The 22,564-nt window shown below is 52.0% G+C and overlaps 7 protein-coding genes across 8 annotated transcripts; 2 read left to right on the top strand and 5 right to left on the bottom strand.

Annotated features, from left to right (window-relative positions):
- Window positions 1-11: 11 nt before the first annotated feature.
- TrAFT101_008800 (uncharacterized protein) lies at window positions 12-2,921 on the bottom strand (the record flags this gene model as incomplete). Its single annotated transcript, XM_066128430.1, has 1 exon — window positions 12-2,921. The coding sequence occupies one exon, from the start codon at window positions 2,919-2,921 to the stop codon at window positions 12-14; it is 2,910 nt and encodes a 969-aa protein (XP_065984548.1).
- Window positions 2,922-3,555: 634 nt separating this feature from the next.
- TrAFT101_008799 (uncharacterized protein) lies at window positions 3,556-4,054 on the top strand (the record flags this gene model as incomplete). Its single annotated transcript, XM_066128429.1, has 2 exons — window positions 3,556-3,699; window positions 4,040-4,054. 2 exons carry the CDS (start codon window positions 3,556-3,558, stop codon window positions 4,052-4,054), a joined length of 159 nt encoding a protein of 52 aa, XP_065984547.1.
- A 67-nt stretch (window positions 4,055-4,121) lies between these two features.
- TrAFT101_008798 (uncharacterized protein) lies at window positions 4,122-7,905 on the bottom strand. Its single transcript, XM_024907912.2, has 4 exons — window positions 7,843-7,905; window positions 6,964-7,788; window positions 5,687-6,876; window positions 4,122-5,611 (listed from the first exon to the last, which is right to left on the bottom strand). Exons 2-4 carry the CDS (start codon window positions 7,364-7,366, stop codon window positions 5,516-5,518), a joined length of 1,689 nt encoding a protein of 562 aa, XP_024761776.1. The 5' UTR covers window positions 7,367-7,788; window positions 7,843-7,905; the 3' UTR covers window positions 4,122-5,515.
- Window positions 7,906-8,359: 454 nt separating this feature from the next.
- On the bottom strand, window positions 8,360-11,820 carry DED1 (DEAD-box ATP-dependent RNA helicase). The gene is made up of 2 exons (XM_024903707.2): window positions 11,154-11,820; window positions 8,360-11,088 (listed from the first exon to the last, which is right to left on the bottom strand). Exons 1-2 carry the CDS (start codon window positions 11,318-11,320, stop codon window positions 9,264-9,266), a joined length of 1,992 nt encoding a protein of 663 aa, XP_024761777.2. The 5' UTR covers window positions 11,321-11,820; the 3' UTR covers window positions 8,360-9,263.
- A 2,037-nt stretch (window positions 11,821-13,857) lies between these two features.
- PCB4 (putative proteasome subunit beta type-4) lies at window positions 13,858-14,918 on the bottom strand (the record flags this gene model as incomplete). Its single annotated transcript, XM_024901829.2, has 5 exons — window positions 13,858-14,059; window positions 14,163-14,412; window positions 14,470-14,627; window positions 14,704-14,763; window positions 14,830-14,918. The coding sequence occupies 5 exons, from the start codon at window positions 14,916-14,918 to the stop codon at window positions 13,858-13,860; spliced, it is 759 nt and encodes a 252-aa protein (XP_024761778.2).
- Window positions 14,919-14,971: 53 nt separating this feature from the next.
- On the top strand, window positions 14,972-16,972 carry TrAFT101_008795 (uncharacterized protein). The gene has a single exon (XM_024898635.2). It carries the CDS (start codon window positions 15,051-15,053, stop codon window positions 16,830-16,832), a length of 1,782 nt encoding a protein of 593 aa, XP_024761779.2. The 5' UTR covers window positions 14,972-15,050; the 3' UTR covers window positions 16,833-16,972.
- Window positions 16,973-16,974: 2 nt separating this feature from the next.
- TrAFT101_008794 (uncharacterized protein) lies at window positions 16,975-21,985 on the bottom strand. Of its 2 annotated transcripts, XM_066128427.1 has the most exons (7): window positions 21,665-21,985; window positions 21,251-21,327; window positions 21,036-21,176; window positions 20,915-20,962; window positions 20,804-20,843; window positions 19,614-20,746; window positions 16,975-19,562 (listed from the first exon to the last, which is right to left on the bottom strand). In XM_066128427.1, exons 1-7 carry the CDS (start codon window positions 21,734-21,736, stop codon window positions 17,387-17,389), a joined length of 3,687 nt encoding a protein of 1,228 aa, XP_065984545.1. In that variant the 5' UTR covers window positions 21,737-21,985; the 3' UTR covers window positions 16,975-17,386. The 2 variants fall into 2 exon arrangements, with proteins under 2 accessions (XP_065984545.1, XP_065984546.1); XM_066128428.1 differs by lacking the exon at window positions 21,665-21,985 and having other exon boundaries at window positions 21,036-21,255.
- Between the last annotated feature and the right edge of the window lie 579 nt (window positions 21,986-22,564).

Raw genomic sequence — 22,564 nt, 5'->3', positions numbered from 1 at the left:
ACGCTTTCGTTTCAGTAAATGTCCAACTCCCGCAGCCTCACTCTCAAATCCTTCTTCTCCCCACTGACCCTTGTGTCAATTCCCTTCATAATCGACGCATCACTCTCGTCTGCCGCAGGAACCAGGCCGTCATACGCCACGTTCAGCGCTCCAAGACGAAGCAAACGGCCTTCGGGATCCCAGTTCGCGCGCCTGCATATCAAAACCGTAGCCATCGCCGTTGAGGCAGGCGCCGCCGCCGTCGGAGCCGTCGAGCGATGATGATGGCCATGATGCTGCTGCACCGTGCTATCAGGCTTCCAATGCCGCCCAGATACCAGCACTCCGACGAGCGAGTACTCCTGGCCAGCCGGCACGTCGTCCGCGGAGACAGACAAGACAGTGACGGACGAGCGCCGGATCCAGGACTCAATGGAGTCGGTGGCGGATTTGCCCAGCGCGGAGGCCACAGGCTCGTCTAGAGAAAAGCCATATTTCGCGCCCAGGCCGGCGGCGGCTTTCTTGACAGTGAGGTCGAAGCAGAAGGTCTTGAGGCGGAGCATCTCGATCTTGTCGGCCTTGCGGGCAATGGCGTCGCCATCAATCTCCCATGAGAGGACCATGCCGTCGCTGAAACCGACAGAGATCTCCATGCCCGGCGGCGCAGATACGCGATCAAGCAGTGGAGAGGCGTCGTCCACAAGGTTGAAGTTGAAGGAGTAGCCGGGGGTGCTGTAGCTGTACGTCGTCTGGTTGAGGCGCCATGCGAGCCAAGACCATGAGGGGAACGGGTTGGGGTTGTCGATGAGGGAGTAAGGGTCGGTGACGGGGCTATAGACAAGGTCGTCGTGGGATGAGGTGGCGGAGGAGGAGGATACGGATGAAGAAGGGAGTTGGCGGTTGGGCATCCAGCCAAGGGCGATGGCGAGGCGGTCCGTTTGGCTGACAACCTTGTGTTTTGTGAAATCGTCCGGGTGGAATAGTGGCAGGCCGAGGAGATTCTCTACTGGCAGCTTTTCTCGCGCAGAGTATTCATGGAGCAGGCCCCTGAATGCGTCTAGGCGATCATCGGTGTTACTAATGCTCTTGGCCAGGTAGGCTTTGATATGATTCTTAAATCTGTTAGGCTGAAGAGCGTCGTCGATAGAAGAGGGAAAGACACGACCAAAGTTCAATCCGGGTGCGTATTTCAGAGGAAGAGAGAGGCTTTCGTGACAGTGTAATGCCTGACATTGGAAATAGACCTGCGAGGGCGTAAAGACGAGCCGTCGTCGCGACAAAAGACCCTCTTGGTAAGTCCATGCGCGAGACGCCCATATCGATGAAGCCACCTCTAGATCCGGGCGAAGAAGAGAAGTAGTGAAGAGGTCGGACTCAGTCTGGATTGAAAGCTGCTCTTCGCGTGGCGCGCTGATTCCGGTAATACCATCGCGAACCCCTTCTCCCGCGGCGACAACGAGCGTTAGTGCCGAGTGGCTATATATCTGGCCCATAAGATCGAGCTGCCGCTGGCGTTCTGATGCCCCCTTTGTGTCTCCCTTTCTCGGAATACAGTATCGATCCACCCATAGATAGCGGTATCCGAGGGCCTTGGTGGTGGAAATGGCATCGGTAACGGCCTTTGGAAGTCTGCGTGGCAGGTGTTCATCATCGCTGTTATCATCGTCATCCTCGCGATAGGTCCCCATTACATAGCTGAGTGTAACATAGTCCAGATTCTGATGCATGATGCTGTTGTTGTGGCTAGGAGTGATGCTCTGACATTCGGCGTCCTGGGGTTTGTCGTGGGGAGTCGGTGTGGATAGATTCTCCGCAAGAACGACTCTATTCTCTTCGCAGTCAATCAGCCTCAGTCCCTTTACCAAGGCTCTATCCTTGACGGCACAGGGCCCTGTAGCATGATTCTCGTTGCAGAAGTTGATCCAGCTCTTTGCGAGGTCGAGATGGAGGAGGGGGTTTATCTCCCTTCCCCAGATGACCTTTGTCTCCTCTCGTCGTTTGGCTTTCCCATTTGCCGCGGCATGGCCATTCTGCTTCTGTTCAATCGGCTCTTCCACTTTTTCTTCTGCAACTATTGCTGCTGGCTTCAGCTCGGACTCCACCTCTTCCTTTACTTCAACCGTGGTTACTGGTTCCATCTCTGATTCCAGTCCCCTTTCCGATGCTGTGGCTGTGCTTGCTCTCTTCTCAGTCTCAGTCCTGGCCTTTTCTTCCACATCGTCTGTCTGGACATCAGCCTCTAGAGCAGGTGTAGCCCTAACAATGTAACCCCACGGAAGAGACCGATTCCTAGTTGTCACTTCGAAGAGCACTGATTTTGCTAGCGGATGCTTCTCTCCACCGCCAAGCCGCTCAAATGCCAAGCGAATGCGCAGATACGGGGTAAACTTGGTTTTCATAGCCCTGCCATCCCTTCCATCTGCGCCGCCATTTTCATCTCCTTCCGGTACTGTGGTGATCATGGAGTGGAAAAAGACACACCAGGGGCATAGATTCCCTTCCCGCCTCCGCCTCCTCCGCCTCTCATCCTCACTAAGATCCTCTTCCTCCGATGTCGATCCATTGCGATGTCTGCTCAGCTCCTCTTCGTCCGGTAGCTTTAGCCTCAAGCAGTGTGCCAAAGAAACCCATGGTCTTGCATCTCCAGGCTTCCAATCCAACAGCCTCGGGAAATCGATTGCCTCGCAAACATCACATAGCTGTCCCGCGTCCTCGCTCCCGTCGGCCAAAATTCTACCGGCGCCATAGGTGGGAACCTCTTTTGTAAATATCCGACTGTGGTTCTCGCCATTCATCGCCAAGCCATCATCGCCGCTCCGCCACCGCCTGGATGTAAGCTGGTGGAAATCTAACCCTGACTGCAGTCCTGCGTCCCAGCGGTGATGATCATCCCCACCAGATCGCCCCAGCCGCCGCGACAAGATCTTGGAAAACTTCTTCATTGCCAGATTATTATTTTTTTCTTGTTCTCTCTCCCACCTCTTGAATAGGATCCGTTAAAGTCAGGTAGAAGGAAAAAATTAAAGTTGAGCAAAGAGGGTTCAAAATAACCAACGTAGCTCTCTCACGCTCTCTCTTCGTGCTCACTTCTCACTTTCACTCGCCTCGCTATGCCGCGCGCATTTTCTCGTACTGCCAGTTGCGCGTGCTGTTGAAAGCTGTAATTTGATGAAACGTCGATTCGTCCCACTCTCAAGCAATTGTTCCCGAAACTTGGCAAGAGAAGAAGCGCGAAAAATAACGTCTTGTCAAAGAAAAGCGGTAAGACACTTCTCTCTTCAACCTTTCGAGTGAGATCGCAAGTAGTATCCGCAATAACTCCCAATTCCGGTTCCAAAAATAAACAGAAAATACACCCAGATTAACGAAAAGAGAGACTCAGGCGGTTTTGGTAACAGGGCGAGTAACGACGTAAGAGATCCCAAACAAGGTGCCGCCTCGGATATATTAAGTGCAGAGAGAAGCGAGAGAGGGAAAAAAAATCGAGGGATAGACCAAGACCAAGGAGATAAGACACACTCTCTCACCCTCACTCTCTGAGAGACTGACCCCCCAAAAAATAAAAAGGTGGTAAAAATGAGCAACCAGGCCCGCGGATCGGGGAAACAGGAGGTTCAAGGGGTCCCACCAGGCTCAGCGCAGTTGTTATGGGACAAGAGGATGGCAATATTTCCAAGGCCTAACCTCATTCCAGCTGATCCCGGAGAGCAGCGTCAACGAGTGCGCAAATGGCAGTAACGCCGGAGCCCAGGGCTTGCGCAGCTGGCGCTTGGTTGACGGAAGGCGAGTTTCTTCTTTCTTCTTTCCTTTAAAGCATGCCCTCCCTGCTCTTCTGTTCTGTTCTGTTCTGCTCCTTCTCCTTCTCTTTCCCTTGTCCTTGCTGTTCTCTTTTATCCTTTTGCGGGAACCATGGGGGGAGCTTCTCTCTCTCTCTCTCTGCCAAACCCTGCTAAAGGCGCATCATTTTAAATCAAACCACTCGACGCGCGCCGCCGCTCCCACTCTAGATGGGCTCCCCCCCCCCCCCCCCATTTTTGTGGCGCTAAACTAACAAGTACAGGTATGCCCTCGCTAGCCCACCGTGCTTAAACGCTGGAAAGAGACGAGAAGAAAAAAACCAGCTTGGACGGGACACAGCCTTAAGCTTAGATTCTGACGTGCGTCCTCTTTGTCGTGTTTAAAGTTTTCGTTACAGTGGTTCTTCGTGGGTACTAAGCTTCCATCATGTTTAGCAGACGTCAGAAGCTATTGCTGCCACCTATCTCATGGTTAGGTCGCACGGACGCTGGAAATGAAATACCGAGCACTAACCCAAGCTGCTACTGTATACGGAGTGACTGGACGCTGCGCTAGTCCATGCTAACCAAAGGATCTGCTATCGCCCACTGCCCATTTGCTCCATCCTCGCTGCTTATGGCCGCGCGCACAGAGCACCGACAGAATGCGTCCAGCGATTGCAGCTGAACTGGCTAGTGCCGCTGCCAGTCCTCCCGGCCAGGTCCCAGGTCCCTGAGCGACAGGCGTCCGAGCTGTCATTAGCGCTCAAATGCCAGTTGCGCTCCTTGCATGCCCGCGCCGCCACGACGGTTCATGGTGCCCCCTTACAGCTCTGCCCCCCGGCGCCGTTCGGCGGATCGTACCACCTGCCTCTATCAGGCCAAGGTGCCGCTGACAATTTGCCAGGGCCCTACTGCATCCGGACAGCCACCCAAGCCCCAAGTCTCGTGCATCATGGCCTCGCAACGCTTTAGCCGTAAAACCATCGCGGCCCTGGCAGGAAATCCCCCAACTTCGGCGTCATCTTGCATGCAATGCAAAGGTGCCCGTGCCGCAGACGGGACAGGGCCCTGGCTTTAAAGCGCCTGGCAAGGTTGTCCCGGCACTGGCGCACGCGGAGTGGCAGCATTAGCTTGGAGTCTGGAGTCTTGAAACCCGGAGCCTCGGGATGATTCCATGCGGCGGATATAAATAGAAAGCAACTTAGGAATCCAGATGGGCTGTACGGAGTAGTGTTGCTAGTAGAGGCTACTGCTACGTGAGCACAAGACAAGCAAGTGCCTCTCTTGACAGACAAGCTAGAGGTAAGGGGTAGTGGTAAGTATAGCACTCTACCTATCATATCTAGTAAGTAGGCGCCCGTGTAAGATTGGCAAAATTGCTGCTGGGACAGCTCCCATTTATCCTAAGCCTATCGTCGTGCATCATCGCAAGAATCATCATCAATCTACCTCAAATGGCCGTTGCTCTTTCGCTAGCTCTTTGTAATGCATGAGTAAAAAAACGAAAAGAAAAGAAAAAAACGTCCTCGTAAATCCCCTCCATACCTAACCCCTGACAATACTCTCCAGAGCGCTTCATTTCATGCTCGTATCTTTTGCGCGCCCATCCTATCGCGAACACCGCCCCCTTTTATCAGGTCTTTTCTTATTCACTTATTTATTTAATTTTTTTTTCCCCTTTGTCTTTCTGTTCTTTTTCTTTCTTTCTTTCTTTCTTTCTTTCCTCCTTCCACTGGCTGGTTCACGTACATCACCGTTCAAGACGCATAGGCAAGAGTGTTGTCATGTCTAAGCCTTCCAACAACGCCGAGGCTAGTCTCGCCGCCAGCAACGCTGGGTCCCGTCGCATAAATCTATACAATCTCTGTGTCAGCTCAAACAGTACTAGGCAAACCAGATCGGACGAGAATCAATAAAGTAAAACTAACCTCTCCCTCAATCTTGTCATCCGTCGTTTTGAATGCGCCCTTATCCTTCAAACGGATCTCAATGCTTGTCGTCGGCGCACCAAAGTGGCCGTTGTCGCCCTCTTCAACTCTGTAATCGAAATAGGCCGTCTGCGTAACCGCGCCTGCCACCCGAGCACTTGTCAATGCGTAAACAACTCGAGCTCCAGTGAAGACACGCAAATCAGACAGAACCTGGGAGGAGAGATAAGGGGTAAATCCGCCAACGCGCTCTGCGGTATACACGATACGTAGCTTGCTTGGGTCGGTGCCGAGGGCTGGTTTTGCTCCAGCAGCGAATGCAGATAGCAGGTTGGAGCCTGGAAGCACGCCCTCTTGTGTAAGAGCACGAGTGGAAAGCGCATGAGAGGCCTTGGCGAGAGGGGTGTTGAGCTTGGCAGAGGATTCTTGGTGAATTCTGAGCAAGCTGTCGGGGCTGGCGACAATTACCGTCGGAGCGATACCCTGAGCAGCCAGAATCAGATCTGGCGATCGTCCAGCAACCGAATTCAAAGCAACGGAAGAATTCTGGTAAAGCGCAGCTAGAGTAAGGACAAGGGTGTGGATGCCGGCCAAAGACTCGGCGGGAAGAAACAAGTCAGATGGAGTCAGTCTCTCCTTTACGGGGATACCGTGGATCTGAGAAGAGATGCCAGCAACTAGATTAGCCTGCGTAAAGCGCACCATTTCCTCAAGCGTCCCGGCCTTTGTCTGCCAGAAAGTCACAACATCCATGGGAACCTTTTCCAGATCCAGAGGAGGCAGTTCGGTGCTAGAGTCCGCAGGAGCATCCCGGATGATTTCTTGCCATGTAGCGACGTTGACGCTGCCTCCCATGCCCTCGGGAACCTCGTTCCAATCAAGATGTGCGCTTCCTTCGTCCACAACCCAGATGAGCTGTCGCAGCGATGGATAGGCCTTGGTAATATCGTCAAGGGGGAAGGATCCAGGAGTGGTCACAACTGTATCAACGGCGGATCGTCTCATCATGGAAATGAGTTCTTCATTGGAGACGTCGAATGGAATCAGAACGGTAGTCAAGTTCGGGTAGAAGCTGCAGGCCAGCAGAGTAATGAGAAATTCGATCGAGTTGGGGAGGTAGATGGCAACTCTAATACCGCCTTGCTCAGCAATATGATGTCCAATGAGGTTGATCTGTCGGTTGATATCCTCTGCAGAAAGAAACAGTCAGCCACCATCGTAACCTCTGTCGCTGCGAGTAGAGTATAGGGCATATAAAGGCTCTCGGGCTCAAATACCTAGGCGGTGCTCAATGACATTCTCCGATCCAAGCACAGTAAACAGCTTTCCCTTCTTTCCTTGGTCGTTCCCAGTAGTCGCTTTGCGCCAAACGTCTCGAAGGTCGCCATTTCGACCCCTCGCCCATCGGGAAGCACCAGGGTCCTTGACGTCCAGCCCACTATTCAACGGCATGCTGTGCGGAGCAGCTTGGTTTCTATAGACGGCGCTCTCGCCTTCATTGCGCACGGCAGAGGCGCTCGCCTGTCTGGCAAGCAACAGCGGGTGCACATCAGGCTCGCGTGACGACGAGATGCGGTATGTGACGAGGGCAATAAGCAGCGTCACCAGCGCAGTCGAGTAACCATTCCACTGGCCCACAAAGCCAGTGAGGCCAGCGTCGATGCTCTCGAGGAGGCCCATCTCGGCGCCGATGCTGTGTCGCTTCGAGGGCAAGGGAGCTTCAAACCAGAGCTTCGGGTGATGTTTGCTCGCACTCCCCTCTCAGAGTCGAGGCATGTGATGGGGAGAGGAGGGAAAAAAGCAGGAGACGATAGCAGCTGCGCACAATGGTGGGGTGGGAGAATGACAATGCGAGATAACCCGTCCAGTTGGCCACTTCCTAAATAAGCAGATGATGTCCGTGCTGCAATGTACATGTACTAATACAGCGGCTTGACCACTGATTCGTGCCCAATCCCTCAATCCCTCAGAAGCCTTACCAGAGGCTCTCCGGCTGCACCGGCGTGGAGAACTATCATTATAACAGGCAAAGCTTTTGTGGATCTCCTTGTCCGACAATAGACTTTGACAAACTCAATGCCGTTAAACTTGCCGTGGAATTTCTAGCGCATTATCAGCCTCCTCCAAGTCCCAGCGATGTTGCTTGGTAGTAGTACCTGCCACATGTACCTTGGTGGTCTTTTCGTCTTACCGTGGCTTGCGTAGTAGCGTTGACGCAAATGGCAGCTCTAAATCCTCCCGTCATCCAGAATCTTCCACGCGGAAGAGAATACTATCTGTGCCGCAGTGCAGGCAGAGCGTTGGCAGGGTAGTATTTATGAATAACGCTGACACGCTGCAGCAACTGTTTCTTCTCCGCAATCCTTTGGCACAAGGGTACATGATGATGATGTTGTCGTCCAGGGTAATGCAGATAGACTACCTAATAGGTATATATAGTGCTTTAAAGAAAAAAGAAGCAACGGTCACGCAAGTTTATGCAGGAGAAAATGGAGATGTCTTATCATGAGCAATATCTCCCGGGTGCTTCAGTGCAACACCAATCTGTTGCCCAACCGTTATATACAACAAACAGGCATCAAACATCAAGCGATGTTAGATATCACAATCACGTAGGTATATGCAGAGTATGAATTAGCAGTACAGTCACATGTAATATGGGCACGTTGATATGTCGCAAAAACTTTTTTTTTTTACTTGGGACTCCTCAGTCCGCTCTGGTAGTCTGTCTATCACGGGAACAATAAAAAACCCCGAGACCCTGTCCTTTCAAGGCTGCGTACTCGACACCCTTCCGGCCGAGTCGAAGCGTTCCATGTGCTTATGACGGTCAAAGAGCCGAGAGCCTTTGATCCATGCCCTCCCAACCAAAATCCATAACTAGCGTCGAGAGGCCCAGTTCTTTTGCTCTCGAATGAAATAGAGAAACCAACCTATAGGCCTTCTGTACTCCCAGTCTATGCTCATAGCTCTCTCATCCGTCCCAAATCCGTGGAGACTGTCGAGCGTAAAATCCGACCAGAGAACCGAGTAAATCCACTTTTGTCTATGTATGCCACGGCGATAGCATGACCCTCTATCATGAAAAGCGAGAAAATGCCCTGCGGGGGGAGGAAACCCTCGTAGACGGCAGAAACATAAAAAATTGTGATGTCCTTCTAGATCTAGCAACTGTAGATCCCTCAACACCACGTTCTGCCAACGTCGTTAAAGTTCCTCTATTCTCGGTCTAAGGGTATCAAGTGAGGGAGGATGCTCAAATCAAAAAGAAATGCAATCTATCACATGCGTCGTGAAATGCCCCTGACCGATGCTGCCTTTTTTCCAGTAAATAAAAAAGAAAAAGGCACTCTTCCGTCTTCGCAGGTCATGATGCCGCCGTGTCGTTGAAAACAAATGACGTAAATGCGTAAATATGAAGTAACCGATTCAATAAAAGCAGAAGAAGTGAAAAAGGAAAATAGTGAAATAACGGTAAAAAAAAAATGAAAAAATTGCAATCAGGTGGCGCAAAGGTAAGAGCCACGATAATGGGCACAATTATGTGTCCATCCCAGCCAGAAGCCAGTGATAACATCTACCACCAGGAAGATTGAGCGCCGGCACCGCCAGGGTTGCCGTAGCTGCCGCCACCACCGCTGTAGCCGCCGTTGAAGCCGCCACCACCATAGCTGGAGCCTCCCTGGGAACCTCCATAGTTGCTGAAGCCGCCTTGAGGGCTGTTGCTGAAGCCGCCACCGCTGCCGCCGAAGCCACCGCCGCCAAACTTACGGAAATCACGGTTGGCGTTGCCACGACCAGCGCCGCCAGGGCGAGAGCGACCGCCGCGGCCACCACCGCCGAAGGATGACTCACGGGCGATAGCCTCAAGGAAGGGAGGAACCTCCTGGTTGGCCTCCTTGAGAAGGTCGATGAGCTCGCGGACAATACCACGGTTGCCACGGTTGAAAAAGGCGGTAGCGATACCAGTGTTTCCAGCACGGCCAGTACGACCAATTCGGTGAACGTAGTCGTCCACATCAGTAGGAAGATCGTAGTTGACAACGTGAGTGACGTTGGGAATATCGAGACCACGGGCCGCGACGGCAGTAGCAACCAGGATGGGGCATCGTCCGTTGCGGAAGAACTCAAGAGCGCGTTCACGCTCACGCTGGGTTCGGTCTCCGTGAATGGAGGTGGCGGGGAAGTTCTGGTTGATGAGGAAATCGGACAGGGAGTCGGCCATACGCTTGGTCTCGACGAAGATGAGGGTCAAGCCGCCAGCGTGGGTGTGGAGGATATCGAGCAGAACAGAGCGCTTGTCAATGTCCTCAACAAACTCGACCTTTTGGGTGATGTTCTCAGAGGTGGAACCAACACGGCCGACGGACAGGAAGACGTAGTCCTTGAGGAAATCCCTGGCAAGCATTTGAATGTCGCGAGGGAAGGTGGCTGAGAACATGAGGGTCTGGCGGTCGTTGACGGCGGGCATGTCCTCGCCCTCGACAATGCGGCGGATCTGGGGCTCGAAACCCATGTCCAGCATGCGATCGGCCTCGTCGAGCACAAGATACTTAATGTTGCACAGGGAGATGCGGCCTCGCTCAATAAGATCTACCAAACGACCGGGAGTGGCGACAAGAAGATCGCATCCGCGCTCAATCTGGCGAAGCTGAGAGCCAATATCGGCACCACCGTAGACCACACAAGGGCGGACCCAAGATCGATAGGCGAACTTTCGAGCCTCTTCGTAGATTTGAGAAACAAGTTCTCGAGTGGGGGCGAGAATAAGGGAGGTGGGGTAGGCCTTGCGCTGACGGCCAAACTGTCCAGCAGCGTTGGCAGGGACAGCAGAAGGGCCGTGGATGAAAGCCTGAGACAGGATAGGGAAGAGGAAACCACCAGTCTTGCCGGAACCAGTCTGGGCACAAGCCATGAGATCACGGCCACCCATGACAATGGGGATGGAGTATTTCTGAACGGGAGTAGGGACCTTGTAGCGGGCCATCTCAATGTTGCGGCAAAGGTGCTCATCCAAAGGAGGAGTGGTGAACTGGTGGACAGGCTCGGGGACGTCACGACCAGAGGCTTCGACAGGGATATCGTCGTACTTCTCAAAGTTGATACCGGTGTGCTGCTTGGAAGGATCGTCGGCAGTGCCGAAGAGCTCACGCTCGACACGGGCGTTGGGGGGACCAGGAATGTGCTTTCCGTCCCGCCATTGTCCGTCTCCAGAGCCGCGAGCAGGGTGGCTACCACCACCGTGGCCGCCTTCATATCCGGCACCGCTGCCACCGCCAGAGTAGCCTCCGCGACCACTCCAGCCGCCACCACCACCACGACGGTTGTTCTGATAACTGGGAGCATCTCCGTTCCAGTTGGCGCCTTGACGGCCGCCGCTGTAGCCGCCTTGGCCACCGTTGCTGTTGAAAAGAAGGGTTAGTCATGATATTTTGACCGCGATAGTAAAGATGTGTCGTGTACTTACCCAGCCCAAGCGCTGTTGTTCAGGCCACCAGCGCCGCCACCACCGCCGCCACCACCGCCGCCGCCGCGGCTTCGCATGTGAGGCGGGATGTAAGATCGAGCCCCGGGAGCAGACTGAGGGCCGTCAGCACCAAGGCTGAGGCCGTTCATGTTGAGTTGGTCCGCCATGTTGGAAAGTCGTAAAGTTTCGGATGAAGAGCGACTTGAACCGTAGGAAAAAGGATAAACTTTTAAGGCGCGAGGGAAATTATCGAACTCGGTTGATCAAGAAATAAATCACCCTCTGAAATAAATGAGAGTGAAGTAGCGAAGCCTGTCCGCAAAAAATAGACAGCAAACACGAAGAGAAAGAAACGGGAAGAACTCAAGTTCCCAAGCGATTTTTTTTTCTTTTCTCCGACTCGTATTAAAATTGGGCACGCGTTAAAGAACTTGTGCTTGCACTTTCCGTCGAAGAACACGCAGAATCTTCAAAGGAAAGACCAAGGAAAGACGAAAATGCCGTGATGAGATGCAAGGATGAGGAAAAAGAGAGGGGGATGGAGATGAGAGAGGTTGTGAGTCAAGAGGGTTGAGTTTGTGGGAAAGAAGAGAAGAAAAAGGGACGGCGAGCCTTGAGGCGAAGGCGAGAAAAAAAATTGGTCCCAAGCGGACAGAAAAAGGCTAGTGCCCGAGGGGGTCAGAGATTTTTTAGGATGGAAGCCACGAAGCGTGTACCCCTCAAGTAGACGCCTCACGTGGTGGCGCCCAGCAGGGGCCTTTATCGCACACTTAAGCACAGTGAGGGTACTAGAAGGCTACTTTGCAAATCCCTTGCTGCGTCGTCCGTGGCGCTGTGGCTTGTGACGTTACTGGGCAGACCGATTCTTTCCTCCCTACTGACAGCTGAGAGATTCTCAACGCTTCTACCTGAATCGCCACTACGGGGTGAATAACGTTTCGGACTCAGCGAGGCTGGCAGCCCATTCGGCGGGTGGCCCGCGGAGGTTTCTCGCCATGGCTGCGAAAATTCGAACATACAGTGCTCCGGAACCATATCCCAGAACACATCCCACCACACACTCCTCGCAGAGTTGGTCGATGGCGTGGTGTTGGGCCTGTGGCTTAGCGACCCTTATCATGATGCCTGACATGTGCTTTCCAAATACCTATTGTAATACCTACTGTACCGCTACCTAATAAAGTATTGACGAAACACGTCAAGTCCCAGCACTAAGCCCTAGTCATCGACTCCTACCTAGGACCAGGATGCTGCCTTGTCAGGGCCTACACCGATAGATGCTGCTGCACAGCTGGTGCGAATACCGCCTCGCCCTCCTGCAGGAGTGGGACATGACGCACCCGTGGATGAATGCAGAGAGAGGCATGCAGGCGCTGCAATCCAAAAAAGGAGTCTCTGTCCGTTTAACCATTCAAGCTTCTACTGTGTATAAAACGAGGAATATTACCTACTACTACTAGCACTACCTCACAGTGCAGAGTACACACCTCTTAGATTCTTTGCTTTCTCCAACTTGCTGCTTTGGCGGGGTACAGACAAGTGGCATTGCAACAACAAGGTGCCACTGTGCCTGCAATATTTGACTCCCCGCCGATTCAATGGCCTGGGCTCTGCTCAAGTGGGGGATTTTTCCCTCCTCGCCTACTCCGTCCGGAGTATTACCTTAGGCCCCTGGCCACTGTACATAGATACCGATAAGGCCCCGATAACCCAGATCTCGGCCGGCTCTCGTGATGTAATTCATGGCAGATTGGCTCGGCAAGGTTGGCTAGGTAGTTATAGGAATTTTAATTGCGCTATCAGACACTACCTACATGCAGATTTGATAGACAGATGCGGACCGGAAATTTATTGCGTATTTGGGGAGCTGCCTAAGGTACCTACTCCTGACACTCATGTGCTCCATGTTCATAACAGGACGACGGCGGAGGATTCAAAGTTTGACCGGGGGTCCTGGCCAAGTGCCTGCAATTCAAGACCGTGAGATTCGATCACTGCTCTGCTGCCACCTGCCTGTATTTAATGATTCATCCAATATGTTATGTATACTCGCCGGATACCTACCTACTACTAAGTAGGTGTGTACTATCTACAGAGTATCATCTGCTGCTATACAATGCCTACCTTAGCAAGTGCCTGCTTGTTGGTGCGAAGTACCCCGGATTGAGTAGGCCGTTAAGATTCCACAAACAGACATTTGCTTTCTCTAAGCTAGCCTATCAGATGCTCTAGCTCACTACACAAAAAGCAGACCCCAGGCCGATGATTTCATCATACAGAAGCCATAAACATATGCCGTAGAAACATGGGTAGATATACCTGGCCGTTGATGTACGCTGCTGCTGGCCGCAGGGCAGTGTGATCCATGTAAGTGCTCGGGCGTGGGTATAAACTTTTAACCAGAGAACGAGACCGCCAAATTGCCATAATCGGTAAGCATACTCAATCTTGGTAACAGCAGCATCATTACGGCATATCTATAAGCCGGCATCCATAAGTCGAAAGCCCTCTGGTAAACATATTGATCTCCCTCCCCTCGGCTCCGTAGCCTCCCTCACATGAAATTTGCTAACGCACTGAATAGCCGCACATCGAGACATGCTGAAAAATGCACCGGAAAGAAGCGGCGGCTGTATATTAATTACCAAGCTCAAGTCAGTCTAGCCATACACACCATTCCCTTCTCTAGCAACCCGCTCTTGCCTTATGCGCTTTTCACAATGCGGTCATCATCAAACTCTATATCGACAATTCCATCAGCCTTGATGGCTTTGACTGTCATACCCTTGAAATCAATCGGTAACCGGCGCTTCAGCTCGTCTATGCACATCGTCATGAGCTTGATTCCTTGTCCTAGTGTGATATCTGGGTGGTGGTGCTTATCCAGGAGAGACAAGCAGTAGTATCTGTTTGGAGGAGACAGTTGTCAGCAAAACCGCAAGCAAGAGGCAAATATCCCGTCACAGCAATCTAGATGCAGAGATGTTCGGAGTTCAGAGGTTCACGTACTGCGCATAGCCGTGTGCTGCATAAGGTACCTCCGCCAGCGCCGCTAGGTAGTCTAGCCAGTACAGGGAGGGCTTTCCGGTGATGGGATCAACGCCTCCCATCAATAGGTTTACGTTGTATGGGTTTCGAGATCGGAGGCTTGTGGCGAGTTCGCCTCGGACGAAGTGTGCTAGACCAGAGGGTGACAGCTCGGTCTCGTTGCGCATCGAGTAGAGTTGGGCATTTCGTTGGATGTATTCGGCGAATTGTACTGGACCATCGTCAAAACCCTGAGCTCCGAGTAGTGTTCAAACGTCAAGAATCTGACCTGTATCACCAGCTTCCCCAGAGAAGGCCAGTAAAGTGTGCTTGTTCAGCACTCTTGTCTTGTCGTCGGATGCCTTGAGGATAGTGGCTCCTCTCATGGCCGCTTTAGAAGCGCCGATGAGGGTAAAGTCCTTTCCTGTAATTCCTAGAAGAACCTCCCTAGAGCCAGCGGTATTAGTTATCCGAAGCAACAGTACAAGAAAGAGAGATAAGAGGCGCATTCGCATGCACTCACATGGCGATTGTGTGTTGCGGGTATGATTGGTATGTTGCTGCTCGAGAGCTGTAGAGAGGTCTCTCAACCCACCACAGCTACCTCATCCCGCTAGGCTGTAGCGCTGCGCGTCAACGAACCGCCCACCTGCCGTTTTGCCCACGCCAGGCCTGACCGCCCTGGGCCGGAAACACTATAACCCGGATCTGTCTTGTGATTCGCTGCTGCGCCGCCATGTGGGGTCGAAAAAGTTGGGTGGGTCGCCTATCTCGAACTTTTTTTTTTCTTTAGTACGGCTGTAAATGTGAGAAAGTCGACTGCACATAGTGGGATAATACATGGCAATTGGCGAGGAGGACTGAGCCACAATGTCGTCGTTTTTCACAGTTCCCGGCAAGAGGAAGCGACCTTCAGCCCCGGAAGCGCCCAAGAAAAGAATTGCCGCCTCAAAATCCTCTGCCAAAACCTCTGCGAAATCTGCGAAGCCGTCCGCGAAGCAGGCTGCCCCAAGCAAGAAGCGAGTCGAGCGTGACGACGAGTCAATTTCCGGCAGCGACTCTGAAGATGAAGAGAGCTACAATGGAGCCTCTGACGCGAGCAACGACGAAGGCGACAGCGACTCTGACAACGGGGTCGAGACCGCCGCCGAGAAGCGATTGCGACTGGCCGAGCGCTACCTCGACAATGTCAAGGAGCATGTGGACGAGATTGGATTCGACGCCGCAGAGATCGACCGAGATCTGATCGCCGAGAGGCTGCAAGAAGATGTGGCCGAAACAAAAGGAAAAGTTTATCGTCAATTGGCTGCCGAATTGGCCTTTGACAAGGCCAGCCAGACGTTTTTTAGATCCAATACAAACTCTGTCACATCCATTGCCGCCTGCGCACCATACGTCTACACCACCACCAAAGATCTTTTCCTACACAAGTGGAGGATACAAGACCTCCCTCAGCACCAGTACCCGCAGACAACAAAACGGAAACCGAAGAAGCCCCCCGCGCCACCAAAAAAGCGACCGGAGCTGGAGCTCTGGATCAAGGGAAATGCGAGCAAGAAAGAGGATAAGGACTACAAGAGACACGTTAAGAATATCTTGGCGGTTGCCGCTTCTTCTGACGGCAAATACGTCGTCACCGGAGGCCAGGATAAGAAGATCATCGTCCACGATGCCGAGACCCTGAAACCGATCAAGGTCTTCACACACCACCGCGATGCTGTAACGGGGCTTGCGTTCCGGAGAGGCACGAACCAGCTCTACTCCTGTTCCAAGGACCGAACGGTCAAGGTCTGGAGTTTGGACGAGCTGGCCTATATCGAAACCTTGTTCGGCCACCAAGACGAGGTTATCGATATCGATGCTCTCGCCCAGGAGCGATGCGTCAGTGCCGGTGCCCGAGACAGAACCGCCCGCTTATGGAAGGTAGCAGAAGAAACCCAGCTGGTCTTCCGCGGCGGCGCGGTAGACAAAAAGCCACAACCGGGCGTCAATCCTCGATCTCTCCTCCACGAGGGCAGCATGGACCGCATCGCCATGATCGACGACGAGCTCTTCGTCACCGGCAGCGACAACGGCAGCCTTGCTCTCTGGAGCGTGTCCAAGAAGAAGCCTGTCTACATCCAGCCCCTCGCCCACGGCCTTGACCCGCCCCTGGAGCCAGAAGCCGCCTCAGCTGAGGTGAACCCAGATCGCAAGGTCGTTCCCGCCCCTACCCCTCGCTGGATCACAGCCCTCAAGACCATCCCCTATTCCGACGTCATCATCAGCGGTAGCTGGGATGGTCATGTGCGGATATGGCAGCTGTCCGAGGACAAGAAGAAGATCGACCTCGTCGCCACCCTTGGCGGCTCTTCAGAAGACCAGCACGACGACGCATCCGGTGACGGTGGAGACAAGCCTCACTACCGATCCGTAGAAGGAGTCATCAACGACATCGCCGTCTTTGAGCGTGGCGACCGCGGCGAAGAAGGCGTCTGCATCGTCGCCGCCGTAGCCAAAGACCACCGCCTGGGAAGATGGAGCGTGAACAAAGGAAAAGGAGTAAGAAACGGTGGTGTGGTATTTGAAATTCCGAAGATTCCAAGAGCATCAACCAATGGTGTACATGATTCATCAGAAGGAGAAGAAGAAAATGAGGAAGGCGATGATTAAAAAAGTGAACGAAGCATGGGCAGCAGCAGTCTAGAGGTTACATATAATAGCAAAGTCGGATCGTTCGTACACAGCATTGGTTCTTGTATATAATACACATCTTAAAGAGCACATAATATGCATGCATACACATTGTGGTGATCATCGTGGATCTTGTTTAAGTCAAATCTTTTCATTTCGCTGATATGCATATCACGCTAGCATGGTATATCACCGGCCATGTATTGTATTCACTAAATCCATCATCTATCAAGCCACGAGAGAGATGTCGAATAAATCAAAGAACCGAAATGCCCTGCAAAGTTCGGGAAAAGTTGAATTCCTACAAAACCGTAAAAACAAAAATAAGACGCCATCTGCTATGCCCGACTGTATTTCTCCCTAAAACCACAAAGTGCATTTAGTATGGACCAGAATCAACAAACGAAGCAAGCAAAAGCTTGCCCGTAATTCCGCTTCGTTCGTGGTATATGTACTTCTCGCAACGAAATACTAGGGTACTGAAAAAAAAACTCTCAGAAGGAAAATAGAAAAAGAAAAGCTAGACGTATGTACTAGGATATTGCTCTTTCAGCCGACCTATCAATGCCATCGTATTTTGGCCCTCTTCGGATATCAGGGGATTCAAAGGCTTTTCGCGCTTTAGCTCGTGGTAAAGCGCTGGGTAGAGGTTTAGTCCGTTGGTTGTGCATCTGGGACGACGATGGTCGACTCCTTGTCTCTCCTATCAGTTCCACAGATGACTGTCGACTCCGACTTGTCTCTGTGGGTTTTGATGTGGCCTCGTTATTCTCAGATGAAGCGCTTGACTGCTGTTTCACAAATTGGACGTCATCATCGTCATCGGCCAAGGCAGATTCTTCGAACTGGTTTTTGTCGCGTCCATTGATGGCTTTCAACTCCACAACCAGTTTATTGGAGTAGCCGTTGCATTTGGAAGTTAGAGAAGAACCGCTGGTGGGTATCTTGCCCTTCGGGACGTCGGGGCTAACACTCCCTCCTTCCGATAAGCAGCCAATGAACTGCAGCTCTTCAGGCGCTTTGGAGGAAACAATAGGGAGGAGTTTGCTCTTCGTGATGATAGGGCTGGCACTTGATGCGTCTGATAAGCAACTAATAAACTGGGGCTCTGAGAGCGCTTTGAATCTCCGTGCATCTTCATGCAATGCCACGCCGTTCAGGTCACTGTCTTTTAAGTTATCAGCCTCTTGTACAGATTCTGATGAAGATGACTCTGTCCCTGACATTGGTTTCCTTTCCGGAGACTCGCTTGGGAAAGAACCGGGCAATTTTGGCGCTGGAGATGGGGATGCCACCGGTTGAGGTGGTGGCGAGGATATTATTTGCGAGCTGGCTTCAGCCATTGCTTTTCTCTTTGCTTTGAGGAGCTTCTTCTCCTCTCGCTGTTGCAGGTGTCGCTTTTGTTGCTCAGCTTGAAGATTAAATAGCAGCTCTCTCATCTGATTTCGTAGTTCAGATGGACGAATGTCCCAGCCGAGTTCTTCTTTTGAGAAGAGCTTGCGAGCTGCCTCATCAGGGTTTACTAAAAATTCTTCCATATACCCCAACACAAATACTCCACAATCGCAAAAGTTGTTCTGTTCTGGTATACCCCTGGCAGTCATGCCAGTGGGAATAGTTTCCAAGGCAATGCCCTTTTTCGCCTTCGCTTCTTCAACGAGATACTCTTTCAAAGCCTTGATTGTTGGAGAGTGCGGGCTTCCAAGAGAATCAAGAGTAATAATCCTTGGTTGCGTAGGGTCGACTTTGGATGGGGTAGACCCTGCAAATTTCCGCTTTCTAAGGGGTGAGGACGGTGTAGACGGTGCGGCTGTGCGATGGGATGGAACGAGGCCATCCGCATCTTTTTGTACCGCCGCTTCCACATCTTCTAAAGAAATATCAGTCAAATCTCTTTCGACTGTTGCCAATCTCGGGGATTCGGGCGCATCTATCATTTCCATCGCGTTGTCAACTGAGGCATCTGGAACTTGCTGATTCTTTTTTTCGGGGGAGGGAGCCCGAACGGCGTTAGGAACATTGCAAATTATAGCTAGATACCAGTGGGCATGTTCATTGACAGGCACGAAGATGTAATCGTAAGAAAGCAAATCCACCCTCGCTGTCCAAGCTTTGACGCCGTCGTAGTTTATCTTGCCTTTCGTAGACTTCAGTTTCTCGAAGAAGAAAGTACTAAAGAAGTAAACTTTGCGTAATAATTCGGGCCTTTCCTTTTCCAGCCTGAATTCAAGGTGACGGATATAGAAATTGATGAGGTTGTCGTTGAGGAATTCCCTCTCATCTAACCTCGGGATGTCAATTTTATCCACTGTCGCTCTATTCTTGCCGGTTTCGGGGAATATAAGCGGTGCCAGCCACGATTTTTCCCAGTCTGGATGTGATATTGTCCAGACATCAGGGGATGGCATACGGCGGCGCGTAGCTGGAGCAGATGATCTCGTAGATCGCCGAAGGTCGAGAGCGAGGCTTTCTTCTGGTCGACGGACAGTTGCAGAACTCTCTGCATCTTGAGCCGACTGTATTAAGATGTCCCTTAGCTTTACACGTGCTGATTCTGGGCGTCGATTCGGACTAGAAGATCTTGGTATCGTATCCTTTTCTTTCTCATCTGTGGAAAATAGCTGGCTGATTTTTTTATGGGCCTCATTCGAAGCTATCCAATTCTTTGCTTCATCAAATGCTTTCTCAGCCCTCTTTTCTATTTCTCCGCTGTAGATATGTTAGCCTCTTCATCTCGTCATTGAAACATCCAATACGTACATGACTTTCCCCTCAACGTTTGCAGATCTTAGAACCTCGCAGAAATCCCTCGTGTTATCGTTGCTTTCAAATTTCAGAAAAAGCTTTGGACCAGCATCCCCTGATTGGGAACGAATTATGTAGCCATAGCGGCTTGGCGCTTCAGAATATCCGAAGTGAGAAATTTGATCCAAATCGATGCTTAGCCAAGCATGTTCTTTTGCAACTCTGCCGTTCTCTAGTACGGACTCAAGCCTTCTGCTATCCTTGCCTCCTCGGCGCAAAACCACTTTATCAGAGTTATCGTCGCGCTCGTAGATATGTTTCCCACAGACCGCTCTAGTTATGGCTATATCGTCAGATCGCGACTGTCGCTGTGATGAAGTCTTAAAAACCGTGTGGTGGATATCTCCTCGCATCGTAGCTTTTTTATGGCGGCCTAAATGAGCAAGGGTTTTTGATGCTGTGCTTTTGCCGTCAGTCGATTCGGCGTACTTTGCAAAATCGGCCTGGAGTTCGTCTTCTGAGAGATCAATGGGCTCCTTGACCGTCGAAGGCTTTTGACGCTTAATCTGGGGGCCGGTGTTTTCTGCGAGGCGATACGGTCGATCTCTTTTTGAGTTCAAATATCGAGAGGCGTCGAAGACTGCATTTGTAACCGTAGACGGACGTTGCTCGAACGCGAGGACATCCGGGCTGTCTATATCTATAGGTAATCGGTTTCGGTTTGGAGATTGAGGAGCGGGAGCTTGGTGTATGTCGAATTTGGCGCCAACAGTGTCGCTCTGCATTTGTTGGGCTGAATTCAAAGACGTCCGGCTTCGCCTTCGCCTCCCTTTACCACCTCCTCTATTACCCGTTCGTAATACGCGGCGATACTCGTCCAAGCCTATAGTGCCCAGGCTTGCATTTCCTGCGCTTGAAGTACTTATGATGTCATATACATCGTCGTGCGAGCCCTCGACGTGGATATCTTGAATATCGCTACTTTTCGACGGCTTAGATTTGGAGAAATACGGACTAGTTGTCGTGCCGTGCGTTCGCGTGGTATCTTTCTTCTGCCGCTTGCTGGCTGGCACATCTGGATCGTTAAGGGAATCGTATCGTCTCACGCTGAGCGTATTGACAGGTCTGGTCGCTCCATTAATTTGTTTCTGTTCGCATATTCGTCAGTAGTCGGACCAGAGTGATCAACTCATACCACTACTCACCAGCCGTTCCGGACCCATGGTAGTGCTGTGTTTTGGTTCCCTTGAGGAAGTTAATAGCTGGACGATGAAAAGAAAAAGGGATTGCCGGATCGGATGGACATGGAATCTTACACATAATCCGGGAACGAGTGCGCATTGGAGTGGTAGCGAGCAAATGGGCTGCTGCAAGTCAGCGCTGGGTTCCAGCATGAACGAGAGGTGGCAGTAAAGAATGATAAGGGAGACGACATACTCCCATCGGGGTTTCGTCGCCTTGCTGCTTTCTCGAGATGGCTTCTGATCGCTGGCCGTTTCCGCGTGACCGGCAGGGAATTTTTCTTCAGCAGCCTCGATAGGGCTTCGGCTAGCGATGCGCGGCGCCGATTTGGGTAGCCTAGTCTGGCTCAGCAAATGCCTGGGGGATCGTGTCGTGCAGGAGCGCAAGAGGCGGAGAGGCAGTGAGCTTACTTTGAGGCCCCGAGAGCTACAGGGTCTTGTTGCACATGTTCATGGACGGTTGGCGACGATGATGTTGGAGGTCGGGTCTGGGTGTATTCCAGGCATCATTAGTGGAGGCGCTCGATAAGGGAAAATTGGCCCGTGGCCAGCGCAAAGCAAAAATTCATAGCGGGCATAGCGGCCCATGGCGCCAGCGAGGCGTGGTTAGCTGGCGCGGTTTAGTGGCCAAAGACCGCTGTGCCACAGCGCGTTCAGGCCCACGCGCGCCTCATTCAGGCCTCCACAGGGCATGCAGGCTATTCTTCAAGTGACAAGCAAGGCGATGGCGTCGAGGCAGTCATTGGGATGGATCAGTCGGTCGCGCACATTATGAGGAGCTGATGTTGGGAAGCAACATTCTCGCGCGCTCTCTATTTAACTTGCCTCAAGGTCTGCAGCACCGCCTAGTACGCCGGGGGTCACGCTGGGCGATGTTTCGTCGTCGCGGCAAGACATGGCGTCGTGAAGTGTTGTGGTCGTCGCATTGTTCACGCAGCGCTCTATCGATGCTATCGGCGTAAGCAACAAGGCGCTGGGCGTCTATCGCATTGGGGCGACTCGAGCCGAATGCATTCGATGCCTACCAGCCCAACGAGAGGGCTCTCGGTATCCTGACTCGGTGGAAGGGAGGCGAGGGCGGTATGTAAGAAGCACTTGGAAGAGAGGCGGCAAGGGCTGCTTCAGACAGCGATGGGACATGCATACATCTCTGCTTGCTAATACAGAACGGGAACAGGTGCGATCGGGCTAAGCGGATGATGCTGGTCGCACAATACGTGCAGACCCAGTGCCCTTTTACTGCTAGACTAGACGGTACTATTGATACTCAATGATATAGAGCCATGAAGATAAAGAGAAATACAGATAAAGAAACTTTACCATGGCCGGTATAATTCCCGAATGCAACATGTTTTCTGCTTATCCTCATGCTCTAATCCTGTGTATTAAATCTACCGCCTGCTGTGCTTTTATATGCAAATTCGAATCTTGTACTCCGTAGTCTATTTGGATCTACCAAGCAGTCCTCTGTAGGGGCCCCGCTACTAGCGCCTAGTCGGGTCTAGCCTTCGTTGCAGCCTTCTTCCAAGCGTCCAATAAGCAGCAGGACCCCATCTGCAAGGCTGACAATTTGCGGTCCCCCAGCGACGTGTCCTATTAAGCCAAAGCCACTATTATGCTGCTATCAGCTTGGCTATACTAATACCAGCGCATGCCCATACATGCGGCAGCCTCACTTCTCTCTACAGCGCTGGATTCGCACTGATTGACGACGAGCCCATCCCA

This window comes from Trichoderma asperellum, chromosome 5, assembly GCF_020647865.1.
Source record: "Trichoderma asperellum chromosome 5, complete sequence".
Classification (NCBI taxonomy): domain Eukaryota; kingdom Fungi; phylum Ascomycota; class Sordariomycetes; order Hypocreales; family Hypocreaceae; genus Trichoderma; species Trichoderma asperellum.
The sequence above is the reverse complement of the archived record's forward strand: the minus strand, read 5'-3'. Positions and strand labels throughout refer to the sequence as shown.